This window comes from Arachis duranensis, chromosome 4, assembly GCF_000817695.3.
Source record: "Arachis duranensis cultivar V14167 chromosome 4, aradu.V14167.gnm2.J7QH, whole genome shotgun sequence".
Classification (NCBI taxonomy): Eukaryota; Viridiplantae; Streptophyta; class Magnoliopsida; order Fabales; family Fabaceae; genus Arachis; species Arachis duranensis.
The window spans coordinates 111434612-111448416 of record NC_029775.3 but is presented as its reverse complement, the minus strand read 5'-3'; the positions used below and the strand labels follow the sequence as shown (position 1 = coordinate 111448416).

At 34.5% G+C, this 13805-nt stretch overlaps 2 protein-coding genes across 3 annotated transcripts; one reads left to right on the top strand and one right to left on the bottom strand.

Annotated features, from left to right (window-relative positions):
- Positions 1-726: 726 nt before the first annotated feature.
- LOC107485840 (protein LUTEIN DEFICIENT 5, chloroplastic) lies at positions 727-5576 on the top strand. The gene is given in 14 exon segments (XM_052260212.1): positions 727-1317; positions 1627-1843; positions 1996-2067; positions 2155-2265; positions 2547-2738; positions 2864-3025; positions 3439-3534; positions 3615-3758; positions 3963-4043; positions 4123-4205; positions 4538-4669; positions 4757-4817; positions 5000-5065; positions 5241-5576. Coding segments are annotated over 14 exon segments (1947 nt in total). The 5' UTR covers positions 727-964; the 3' UTR covers positions 5418-5576.
- A 188-nt stretch (positions 5577-5764) lies between these two features.
- LOC107485839 (sterol 3-beta-glucosyltransferase UGT80A2) lies at positions 5765-12942 on the bottom strand. 2 transcript variants are annotated; one of them, XM_016106376.3, is made up of 14 exons: positions 12582-12942; positions 12066-12262; positions 11290-11526; positions 10698-10809; positions 9494-9664; positions 8667-8730; positions 8398-8455; positions 8125-8302; positions 7859-8001; positions 7038-7140; positions 6872-6948; positions 6733-6780; positions 6500-6649; positions 5765-6233 (listed from the first exon to the last, which is right to left on the bottom strand). In XM_016106376.3, exons 1-14 carry the CDS (start codon positions 12694-12696, stop codon positions 6027-6029), a joined length of 1860 nt encoding a protein of 619 aa, XP_015961862.1. In that variant the 5' UTR covers positions 12697-12942; the 3' UTR covers positions 5765-6026. The 2 variants fall into 2 exon arrangements, with proteins under 2 accessions (XP_015961862.1, XP_052116171.1); XM_052260211.1 differs by having other exon boundaries at positions 12066-12249.
- Positions 12943-13805: the final 863 nt, after the last annotated feature.

The window sequence follows — 13805 nt, the reverse complement described above, 5'->3', positions numbered from 1 at the left end:
ATAATATACATATGTCACTTTTTTTTTCTTTCAACAATTTATGTTTTTAATATCATTTATAATATTATTAAAAATACATGGTAGTATTGTGAGCCATAAAAAACAAAATTAGAAAGTGGAATGTTGAATGTTAATTTAACTATATATCATGTCCTTTATAATTTTTTGTTTTACAGTTTTAGTTTTTCAAGTCTAATTATATTATCTTCATTAGTTATATCATTCATATATCACTTTTATATTCAAACTTGTATTTCATCTAAATAATTTTATATTTCTACTATAGTATTTAAATATAATCTATAAAAATGACTACTTAAAAAAACTAAAAATAATAATATAAAATTAAAAAAATTCAAATTAAGTATTTTTATAATTTACTTAAAATTTAACTTATGTATAAATTTTTTAATTTTATAATTATTAATTTTAAATTAATTTATATATTTTATAAAATATATATTCATTTTATTTTTGCTGTTTGGATCTAAATTGAGTTATTAATTAACCCGGTCGATCGGGTCACTCCAGTACGGTTCTGGTATCCATAGAAATTAGTAAATTACATCAATTCTAGTAATACTAAAAGTATGAAATCTATGAATTGACCCTTTTTTTTTTTTCGAAAGGGTATGAATTGACCCTTATATAATACAAAATCAGTGTATTTTATCATTATTCAGAAATGAAACTATACTTGTTGATGACCAAACAAACGTGGCTTACTATGACACGAACATATTTAACAATGGAAGCTAGAGAAAACGGTATCTTGTAACCAAGTTGCACATGTTTAGCATATGATGGTTCCAAAGATTCCTATGTACAATCCGACACACTCGAGTTTTGAGTGTTCTCCATTAACCACTTACTTATCTCTTTCCAAGTCCTAACACTAACCCAAACTGTTACCTTTTCTTTTTTATTCTATTTGTGAAGATTATTATTGGTTTGGTGCTTTGTTATGTTACCCATGGCTTCCCATGTTGCTTTTCCTCATGCTTCTCCTCTTTCTCTCTCTATTCCCAACAAACGATTCAGTTACAAACAGCTTCACATAAATGGAATCAAATCCATCACTACTTTCTCTTCATCTTCTTATTATTCTTCTTCTTGTTGGTGCTTCCGTTCACTTTCTACACAAAGAGGGTATTGTTTACCTGTGATTGCATGTTCCTCTTCCAATGGAAGGAGCCCTAATAGTTCTAAGGACGATGATGGTGTCAAGAGTGTTGAGAAGCTTCTTGAGGAGAAAAGAAGAGCTGAATTGTCTGCTAGGATTGCCTCAGGTGAATTCACAGTGAAGCAGCAATCTGGGTATGCATAAACAACCTTAAAGTTTCTGACTTTACCTTATTTCATGCATTTGCTTTTGTAATTCTATGATGGGGTTAGTTAGTTACTCACTCTGTCGGTTTGGAAATTTGGATATCACTGTAACCATATTCATTGAACTATGAATATACTAAATTTCCAAGATGATAGATATTTTGGAATAGAGGGGGGTAGTTAGCTGCAAAAATTGAGAGATATGGTGTAAGAACTGGTTATGATCTATAAGAATATGACATGGTTTTTATTTGCTTATGTTATGGTTTGTTCTGTTCTTGTGGGTTTTGATCTTAGTTTAAGTTCTATGTTGAAGAAGAGCTTGTTAAAGGTGGGGTTGCCCAAAGAGGTTGTGGGGTTTTTGCTCGGTTGGGCGGCAGGGGAAGGTGATTACCCCGAAATTCCGGAGGCAAAAGGATCTGTCAAGGCTATTAGAAGTGAGGCATTCTTCATTCCATTGTATGAACTTTACCTCACATACGGTGGAATTTTCAGGTTGACTTTTGGACCAAAGGTTAGTTTCATCCCTTTGTAAGCAATTCCTTATTACTTACTACACAGGAATAGGATAGGCAATGAAGATTTTGCTCTCACCGGATCAATTTTTTGCTCCTGAAAATTGATTCAAATCCAGTTGATAACTGAGTTTGTCTCTTTGGTTTACAGTCCTTTTTGATTGTATCTGATCCGTCTATAGCAAAACACATCTTGAGAGACAATTCAAAGGCTTATTCGAAGGTGATCAATTCGATAGTGAAGAATGACTACCCTTGTAAAACAGCCTTTCTGCTTCGGCCCTCATTTTGTACTAGTTTCCATTTGCAGGGTATCTTGGCTGAGATCCTAGAGTTTGTAATGGGGACAGGGCTCATCCCGGCTGATGGGGAAGTGTGGCGAGTTCGACGACGAGCTATAGTCCCAGCATTGCATCTGAAGGTTTGTCTAGTGTTTTTGGACAAATTTATTGAAGTCCCAAAAAATTAATATGCTAGATAGAATTATGGTGCATAGGTCATGATTTAAAGGGTTCACTTCTTATATTGGATGAACTAATCCTGCATTGTGTAGATAAGCATGTGTATCTCTGTTAGGAAGTGTATATTGAACCGTGCATAATTGATTGGATATTCGATAGCTACTTCACCCTTACTTTTTTGTAAATCTTTGCTACAACTTCTTGATCTCTTTCTTGTTTTTGTTTCTTGATTGTGATGTAGTACGTAGTGGCGATGATTAGCCTTTTTGGACAAGCCACAGATAGGCTCTGCAAGAAGCTAGATGATGCTGCATCTGATGGGGAAGATGTTGAGATGGAATCACTTTTCTCTCGATTGACCTTGGACATCATTGGAAAGGCAGTATTCAATTATGATTTCGACAGTTTAACAAATGATACCGGTATAGTTGAGGTATGTTTTTGGAATATTCCCCTACCCTTGTATGTTTATCATGTTTGATGTTTGAGTTTAGCAAGTATAGTGAAATCACTTTATATACAAGCTTCATATTGTTGTACCTTACCTAATTAGATCAGGCTGTATATACTGTACTGAGAGAAGCAGAAGATCGAAGCGTTTCTCCGATTCCAGTATGGGAGATCCCAATATGGAAAGACATATCACCGCGTCAAAGGAAGGTTTCTGCTGCTCTCAAATTGATCAATGATACACTTAATGAGCTGGTAGCAATATGCAAGGTAATATTCACCATAGGGTGATGCAAGCTTAAATTCTCAAAATGGTTTGTTTAGTCATACTAGAAGTTCTTCATTGGATGATAAATCAAGTCGCTTTTGTTTAAAAATTTTGGTAATCAAGCCCTATATTTATTCTGAAAATTTTGGTATACTATGGAGATTTTAATCATGAAAAATTTAAATGTTTAAAATATAAGGACCAAATTAAAACTTTTTGTATAATGTAGGCACCTAATTACTATTTACAAACTTTTAAGCTATAGGGACCCGATTGAAAATTGAGTTAAATTATAGGGACCTCCAAAATAATTAACTTGATTCCCATTGTGAACCTTTACAATGCTAGAGTCTGCTGCTAAACCTGTGGTGGTATCTCATACATTTTTAATATTTTTTTTAATTATCATTTGCAGAGAATGGTGGACGAAGAAGAGTTACAGTTTCACGAGGAGTACATGAATGAGCAAGATCCAAGTATTCTGCATTTCTTGTTGGCATCAGGAGATGATGTATGTTAGCTTATTTCTCAAGTTATTTTAGTTGAGGAAACAAGAATTTGACATAATTGCAAACTAATGACTCTTTGTAGGTGTCGAGTAAGCAACTCCGCGATGATTTAATGACAATGCTCATTGCTGGACATGAAACTTCAGCTGCTGTTTTAACTTGGACCTTCCATCTTCTATCAAAGGTATAATTTGTGGTCTCACTGCTGCATTATACACTCGCACACGCACGGGCACACACGAATAGTCACATGCACGTGCACATGCATGCAAACAGATTTGTGGTTCAATTTAATAATGTGTAAACTTGACTTATAATGCATTAATGTCTAAAATAATAGTCCTTTTATTTGCTGTTTCTGTTGATTGTTATCAGAGTAACGATTAAGTTTCCCACTCACAAGAATCTAACAATGTATAAAATTTCATAGGTTGACTCTGTACTAGGGGATCGATTTCCAACTATCGAAGACATGAAGAAACTCCGATATACAACCCGAGTGATCAATGAGGTAGAAAGGAGACTTGCTATAGTATTAGAGCTGATTTTTTTATAATTGTTGAACTTATTGAAATCTATTCAATATTCAGTCAATGAGGCTTTACCCTCAACCACCAGTGTTGATCCGTCGCTCTCTTGAGAATGATATGCTCGGCGAGTATCCTATAAAAAGGTAATGCTAATGGATTCTTTGTCTAGTTTAGTAAGTCTTTTTCGTTAGTAAATTACACTAACCAGTCTAAGATTTCATTAACTTATATCTTGCTTTTCTTCTATCAAGAAAACTACCCTGTTACAGAAAACACACTTACCTCCCTATATAGAAAATTTCATGGCTGAATTCACATTGCGCTATACACCTACTACTTCACATGTGAAATCACAGTAATTTCTAAAACAACGAGGATGTAACCTTAAGGGATGAATATCGATCATTTTTGTTTCGGCCAACTTAGAGTATTCTTTTCTGAAATGTAATGATTTTATGTCATCAATTACTTGCAGAGGTGAAGATATCTTTATATCTGTCTGGAACCTGCATCGTAGTCCAAACCTATGGGATGATGCTGATAAGTTTCAACCGGAAAGATGGCCAGTAGATGGACCTAACCCCAATGAGACAAATCAAAACTTCAAGTATATTTTATCTGCACTTAATTTATTTTTGTTGTTCTATTCTGTTCTTTATTTTAATGCAAGTAATATTGCTACTCTCTCTTTCAGGTATCTTCCATTTGGGGGAGGACCGCGGAAATGTGTTGGTGATTTGTTTGCTTCATATGAGGTAATGTGAATGTTATATTGTTGTGACTTGTGAGGTTAAGGGTGTATTTGTTTGTTCACCGGACTGTCCTTTTTATAGGAGATTCGAGACGTAAACCCTATGATAATATGAGACATGATTTGCTATTCCTCACATACTAATGAAAATTTTTCACTTGCATGATCTTATGATACTTATGGTAGACCATAGTAGCACTTGCAATGCTTGTTAGACGGTTCAACTTTCAAATGGCAGTTGGAGCCCCACCAGTAAGTTTGTTTCTTTTGTTGTGATATTTAACAATGTTTGATCAAGTCTCAGGAACCTGTCATTGTTTTTAACAAAACTTTTTGCCTTGAATAATGGTCTTAAAGCAAATTCAATTGCTTCACTGAAACTGCAATGTACTAAGCAGAATCTGAATGATTAATTTTGCTGTCATAGGTTGAGATGACTACTGGAGCAACAATTCATACAACACAGGGGTTGAAGATGACAGTTACACGCAGAATAAAACCTCCAATTGTGCCCTCGTTACAAATGTCAACCATGGAAATTGATCCATCCATGAGGAAAGATGACACAAGTCAGAAAGGCGAAGTTTATCAGGCTCAGTCCTAAATCTTTGAAGTTGTGAAATCAATTATGTATAGTTCTTTTGCTATCTTCCATCCATTTTTTTATGCATGTAATGAGATTGGAACACAGCAATCTTTCACATCGTCATAACTTCTAAAAAAGTTTACCTGAATTCACAAACTATAAATTCATCTATAGAAACTTAGAGAAGGATGCACAAAATACTCTGCTTTTCTAGTATAAGTGTCAACAGAGATTGGAATAATGATATCTGAAATAACATTTGTAAGAATCCGAGTTAATATACCTTGATTTCTTAGTATAAGACAAAGGACCTAAAATATATGGAATTTACATTCCATCCAGCAGTGGGTGTAAAACAAGTAGCATTGATCAATGAAATGAGGAGCAGGAACATTCACTATTTGCTGCTAAATAAGAGAGAAGAGTGATTATCATTTACAAGTAAATTGGATCCTGATGGATCATTCAGAAATATCCATGGAGATGATTACACAGAACAAAAAAACACGATTTACATTTCTTAATGGCACATTACATTAGAATAGACTGAAGGGTGAACATGTGATTTAAGTGAGCAAGTTAGTTGTACGAGGATTTATATCTATCTAGAATAACGATGATTGATATCTATCTAGAAGTTGTGGATTTAGATCTAGAGAGACCAAAGCATCCTAGGAAGGAGAACCCAAGTCTAGGCACGGTGGCTACCAGTTGATGGTTGGTCTCGGAATCAAGTGTTTGAGGATGATAATGTTTATAGAAGGCTGCAACTGCTCCTGCCACCCCATCTTCGTGTTTCATGGCATCGGCAAGTTCTTCGGCATTCGTTTTCACCTGTGAGATGTAAGTTCGATGTAAAACATGTAGTCCTAATAAAAAGCCAAAATTGTGAACATAACTTGCATTTGTTTTATTTATACTCTCTTCTGTATGATTCCATGCTGTATTTTAGGAGGAAATTATAAATGGATCTTATGCTTGGCTTTGTCTCTGATGATTAGTTCCCTTTACATCTAAAAGCTTTCTCTACTTTTCCTTTTTTCTGGTACATATGGTATGAGACAAATACTAACCACTTTGATCGCATATATATATATTACCTCTGGCTTCAGCATATAGTTTATAGCATCAACCAGCCTGCCTAATGTAAATTCATCCACTGGAATTGGTGCCGGGCCTACTCCTCTGGCATGCACTCGCTCTCCCCAAAATGGCTGGTCCCCAAAGAATGGTACAATTGTTGTTGGGCACTGCAGAAACAAACAGAGATGTTCTTGTTGTAGGATGAATATACCACTTAGATTACAAAATTCACAAATGCAAGATACATTACTGCAGCTCTAAGACCAGCAGCAGTTGTTCCAGCACCCCCATGATGCACCTGGAAACATTTACAACATCTTACAACCAAGTTTCAATGTTATGCTCAAAACAATTGACTTCTAAGCCACTTAGAGAAGTTGTATACTTACCACAGCCTTGCATCTTGGGAATAGCCAATCATGTGGACAGTTGTCCAATAAGTACACGGAATTCTTTGTTTCTGCCACTGAGAAACAGAAATTACTATATGCTTCACAATGAGGTGAAAAATGCAGTATACTGCTGGCATGATACAGGCAGAAAATCAAGACTCACAATTCCCAAGTCCACCCCAGCCTTTGTTGATGATTCCTCTCTGCCCGGTTTTATCCAGAGCTTCAATTATAATTTGTGTCATTTTGTCTGGCTGCTCTAGAGGCTGCTCAAAATAAGATTAAAAAAGAAAAGGAAATTACATTAGAATGGGTTTGCAGACATTTTAGTAGTGGCAAATATTTTGACAGTTAACTAGATCAAGTGTAGAATAACAACATAGAAAAAAAAGAGTAGCTCAGCGGTTTTTCTATATCTGCTTTGGCTATTGCCAAGCATTTAGCTTCTAGGGCTATCCTTTCATGATGTTTTGCCATCTAAATAAGATTAATCCTTATACACCACTCAATTCAGGAAAGAGCTCTCGTAATTAGTGTTGTTGGTATAGGAATACTCAAACTTTAGTTGTGGACACTTCCTGGAACAGGACATAATAATTAGGCTCTTAACTATCACTTCCACATTAAATTTTCCAAAGTCCCATCACAAAATAAGTTGTTACATTCAATTCAATGCCTGAATAGGGACAAGCCACTGAGTTAATTATGGTTCATTGCAAAAGTTACCTGAGAAAGTTATATTCAGACAAAAAAGAATGCACCAATAATTATTGGTTGAACTTATTCTCTTTAATCAGGGTCTCAAGTTCGAGTGCTGCTTATGAAAATAATTAGTGCTGGAATATCACTCCATAATGGACAGACTTGACAACTACAGTTAGATTATACTGGTTGCTAGACTAGAGGGAAAAAAACTGCAAATTTATTGCTGTGTAATCACATATCCAAAAGACCAAACAAGTGAACAGTCGCAAAGAAACTCACAAGGCTACCAAATCCAATATATATAGGTTTTTTGCCTTCCTTTTCGCCTTCTTCAAGCCACTCTAATAATGATATTGGTGGCTCATAATCTGAAGCAAGGTCAAGGAAACAAAATCCAACAACATCAATGTTGGGTCCCCAATCTGCAAAACAAGAAGCAAAACACAAACAGTCTATCGTAACATCATCAAGAAACAGCTTGGAGTTAGAGAGTGCCAAAAATGGAAAGATGAGATGACACTATAAAATATAAATGCATATCTAACCTTTTGGTTTAGGGACCAAATGAGGGCTCCATATATAACCATAGGGCATGTTAGGAGGGGACGTATAAGATCCACTTAGATAAGTAATAGGCCTTAGCTTTAGCTTCTTCTTCCTAAATTCATTTATTAAATCTCGTATTCCAAGCCAGATTAAAGAATCAACTATTTGATATGACAGCTGAAAGACATACAAAAAACTGATAACTTAGTCATATCAAGTGAAACTAATAGATTGATTATGTTGGATTAACTCTCCGAGGCCATGTAACTTACTCTATATGCAATTTGTTGCTTAACGCGGGAAAGAGGATGAGGGAATTCATTTGTTGGCCTGAAAATATAGTCAAACATCATTAGAATAAGATCCTTATACCTATATTAGTTGCTCATATAATCTTTATGCTAACAACAAATCAATAAACGAGCCTTACTGAGAACCTTCCTAATGCCCAAGTCAATGAATGATGCAATATAGCACATAATTCGGTCAAAAATACAGGTGACTAAGTGCAGGATTAGTCCGTGTACCAAGCAAGACTTACGTCCATGGCATTGTAAAGAATATGTGAAGTGGAACTTTTAGAAACTCAGCAACATGAGTATGCCCTGCATAATTTCATACATTAAAAGAACGTGAGATACTTTTTCATTATACATTGGATGTAAACAATGCCACGTTATTTGTTAATTTTATAGTCATTTCTATACTCTGTCGATGAATTTCTTTCAATTTGCTATTAACAATTTGTGATTGACTTTTCCATTCTTAGTTACACAAAAGGAGGAAATTCTTGTCAAGATCTTAAGATATGATTCACTCATTATGGACATTGTAAAAACTAAGACATCAAATCATCAATGGTGAAAGGCGTTTCCCTTTCCTTCTCTTTCTGCCATGATTTGATTCTCACAGCCGCTGAAACAGGTCGCAAGTTAATCTCTCCTATATAACTCTTAGCAATATACCATTTTCATTATTTGACAATGTAATCTTCAAACTGTTGTACCTTTAGGTGATACTGTAAAAAATAATTTAAACTTAAGAATGGCATTCTATGAAATGCACTTGCACTTATGGATTAGCAGCTTGGATTTTTATACAATACAAGCACAGTATAATGAACTGAGATTACCATTCTGCACTTTAATCTGTAAACTGTACCTCTACACTTTAGAGGATCAAATTCCTTAAATTTTACCAGGCAGCAAGTTTGTTGTTGAATCCAGTTTTGGTTACTATACAATCTCTTGTCATTTGATAAAATGTTTTATTACATTCTCATTACAATAGAAAAACACTTTGTTGTCTATGTTATTGATTTTGTTATTGTGATGAATGGAAAGGGACAAAAAAAATTTAGAGTCTAACCGTATGCTGGAGGGTTGGCAATTATTGCATCTGCATTAAATGCAACATGAGTATCTGGATCAGCACTGTTGCAAGCTGGAAGCAAAGAGTTGATAATAGCCTTTATCTGATTTCTTTGTCTATGAATTTCTGAGCGGCCCGACGGCAAGAAGCCTTTATTCTTGACCATATCTGAAGAAAGCATATAAATAAACATATTAATAATATGAAAGCATGAGCAAGGAGAAGAAATCTTTTTGATATGGCTACTGGTATGTGGTCATGCATTCAAAAGAATAAAACCAACATTCCTCTCGTAAAAACTGGCACATCCAATTTTTTTTATCTTCCTTTCTTATAGAGTAGATCACATTTCTTGATTTGATATCAATTCTTCAATTACCTTCATTGAAGTAGATCAAAATATTTGAACATCTGTTAATTTGTCATTGTATCAATTCAAGCCATATTTTTCTTCATGTTTGCAAATAAATGTCTATTTCTACAGCATAAGTGTCATGTTGACATTTCTTGTTAACAGGGCAAGGGTGACAGAGAGTAGCTCATTTGAAAAGATGAAATGGATCTAAATTATGTTTGAAAAATAGCTACATGAGATATCCCACTATCTAAATTGGTCCTGAATTTGCACGCGAGCCTCAATTTAGTCCCTAAAGTTTCAATTGTCTCTATTTAGTCCCTGAAACAATTTACGACGCACATACATTACGTGAACAGCCGGATGACACATTGTACTCTATAAAATGACGTCGTTTTCGTTTTGGCACTCAAATAGCCCAAAAACATCGTAAGTGGTGTTTATTGAAACTTTTCCTACCAAGCAAGTGATACGGCGTTGTTTTTGGGCTATTTGAGCGCCAAAACCAAAGTTGCATAATTTTACAGGTTCTAGCGTGGCACCTGACTGTCCAGGTCAGCGCTCCATTAAACGTTTGTGTGCCTAAAAATTGTCCCAGGGACTAATGCTTTGCAAAGTTTGGAGACTAAATAGAGGCAATTGAAACTTCAGAGACTAAATTGAAGCTCCCGTGCAAGTTCAGGGACCAAATTGAGTATTAACTCTCTACAATTCAATTTACACCAAAATGTGAACCCACTTAAAACATAGGAGTTCTAGTGAGCATATATACTCTTTAATCATCATTAAATTAAAACAAGCAAAATTCAGAATGGTTATCTAAGAGGTAAGATAAGAAACACTTACAACCAGCAAGAACCTTGGGATCTCCACCTAAAGGGTAAAACTCCAAGCCTGCACTCAAAACAAAATCTTTGAAATTCTTATGGCTAGCTAGCCTAACTCTGTGGCCATCTTCCTGCAAAAAAAAATTCCGTCTTAGACAGGCTATATTACAGCACAAGAGTAAATTACAAGAGCTGCGATCGTCTAAGAGGAACAAATGAAAAGAAAAATTGAAACATAAAGACATCTAGATTTTTGAAAGACTCAAAGTTTTGATATTGTTCTGCCCTAACTAAGAAGCACAATTGACATTCGTTACAGGATACAGGAGAGGACAACAGTATAACATATTAGTCCAAATACACAGCTGGAGGTCAAGAATAAGCCAAGATTCCTATGGAGTGGGTGCAAGGGAAGGCAATAACTGTAGTCTCAAGAGACCATATTTTATCTTAGTCCCTAAAGTACTTATGATAAATTGTTTCGGCAAGTTCAAATTATTTGAAAGGGCTTAAACCAAATCATCCTAATATCTTAGTGAGTTAAAACAAAAATATTACTTTGGTGCATGGACCAGGAATTATACATGAGAAACCAGGAATATAAAAAAAACCTGTAGACGCTTCCCAATAGCAACAAATGGCTGGACATCTCCCCGAGTGCCAACTATAAGCATTACTATTTGAAGTGGATGAATATCATGATAGGGTATTGCTTCCCCAGATTCATTGCAAGGTTCCCTAGAGGTAACCGTAGTTCCAATGTTTTCTGGGGGATTGATATCTCTTGGTACATCAAATTCGACAGTGCCATCATCCTTAATCACAGAAGCTCTTTTTAGAAATCGCAGCTGCAACATTTGCAAATGTATTTTTTTCAGATTCAAAATAGAAAATTTAAGAACACCAAACTATGATGTTTGAAACCCAAGATACAAATGTAACACTAGTAGATGCAGATGAATGCCAGTGTATTCAGTAAGTGACATCTTCTTCGTATATAAAATATTTACTAGTAACAAAATTATTACCTGCAAATTCATTATTTTTTCCAATCTATTTTATTTAATAATCTAAGTAATCTAATCTATATTTTTTCTATGTGGCCTGCAATGCAACCGCTTGTCATAGGCTAATGCTCAAGTGATAAAAAAATAATACAGGACCAAGGTAACAGCTAAAATGTAATATGTATATATCATAGCATTATGGTAGCTTGTTATTCCAAATGGCATTTAATAACACTTCTAGGTAGCAGAACTTCCCTGCAGTCATCTAAATCAGTGATGCAGAAATCTAATATGTCCAACACCTAAATTCCTTAATTAAAATATTTAATATAAAACTCCATGAAGATAAACAATCAATCAAATGTGATATTTTGTGGTACCCTTTTCTTGGCGGGAAGATTCTCATCAAGGAACTTCATAATGGAGCCGATTCCGGTGTTCTTCCTAACTTTAGTAGCACTCTTTTGGCGGTGATACCGGCTATGACGAGTCGGTGCAGGTTCAGCTTCAGCTTCAGCCATAGCCATAACTTCAGCCAAACTATGCCTAGTAGTTGACGTGTCCCTGTCAACATGCCCTGCGTAAGGCCAATCCAAAAACACAAAAATAGTACCATTCCATATTTGAAATACACATTGTATTTTAATTTCACAGTCACTATTCCATATTCTACTATAAACTACACTAACAACAATTACACTACCTTAATCAGAACGCAATCTACAAAAGGCCGAACTTAACACGTGAACTTTGATTAAACTATCCAAAACTACACCCTGTAACCACATGAACTTTGATTCTTCACTGTTCCTATAAAATTATATCAATTCCACTACCTTACATGAGATTAAGTAGAACGTAACGCGATCTAACACCATAAAAGAACCATGATATACCTGAAGATGATGAGGTGGTGGCAATGTCGGTAGTAGATCGAGGTTCGGCGTCCAAGTAGACTGAAACCTCGTCGGAAGAATTCGATAGGCGAGTGTTGCTCGAAGATTCCGCCATCGTCGAATTTAACGGTGAAGGTGTATAACGATTGTTATCTTTTTCTTTTTCTTTTTTTGGTTTACTTGATTTCTGGAAAGATCGAGATGAAGAAGAAATAGGTGTGAATTGGTGGAGTGGTTGGGACAAGAAAGAGTTTGGTGATGACGATGGGTAAGGTATAATAGTTTCTTACGAACGCTGTTTTCTGATTTTTTTTTTCTTTTTTTGGGGTACTCTCTCACTTTCCCTTTCGTCTTGCTTGGTTTCTTTTTCTCGGAAAGTGTGAGAAAGTGTTAGAGGAGGACACGTGGAGGAAGAAGAAGACATTCACGAGACCGTTGAGAATTGAGACCCACGTCTACCTCAACAACAACTCATTAACTGCTCTTTTAATTTTTTATTTTTTATTTAATTTATTTAACTTATAATATACTTTTAAGGTCTTGCACTATGATGCACGAGATTTACATAGACACGAGACACGCAGACACACAAATTTTAAAATTTTATAAGACACAGGGACACGATATATATATAAAATATGAAATATTTTTTAGATAAATTACAATAAATTTTTGATATTTTATTGCTGTTAAAATATAAATAATTTTTTAACTGTTTTTAATATCTTTTTTTAACTATATAAAAATATCTAAAATATTTTTTGTTTTAATAAATAATAATATATATTATTTCTAAACTCATTTTAACGATATATGTTAAGAATAAGGCTGGACACGTAGACACATAATAGTATTTAAGTGTGTCTAAATATGTCTAGAGAAAAAATTTTTATTTTTTATTAAGATACAGTTGGACACACCAACCACATGTGTCAGACGAAAATAAGTGTCGTATACAAAATATGTCGCGAACACGACAACTCAACGAAGTATCTGTTGCATTAGTTAAATACTTGCTCTAAACTCTAAAGGCTAATGCTATGGTTATGCAAAAGAGTGTAGTTTTATTTTTTAATTTAATTTGTCATTAGAGACTAAAAAATATAAAACATTTTAAATTTTATATTATAAACATTAAAATTGAATTATTATAAAATAAAATAAATAAAAAATAATATTTGTTTAGTTACTAAAGAATATAATATTCTTTATTTAATAAATAGT

Bases quoted from the DNA above. Each gene is read 5' to 3' on its own strand.
- LOC107485839 (XM_016106376.3), bottom strand. From the start codon at position 12,696: ATGGCGGAATCTTCGAGCAACACTCGCCTATCGAATTCTTCCGACGAG. The intron at 11,527-12,065 runs GTACCACAAAAT...CAAATGTTGCAG, and splicing joins ATCTTCCCGCCAAGAAAAGG to CTGCGATTTCTAAAAAGAGC. The intron at 6,949-7,037 runs GTGAGTCTTGAT...TCTGTTTCTCAG, and splicing joins CTGGGGTGGACTTGGGAATT to TGGCAGAAACAAAGAATTCC.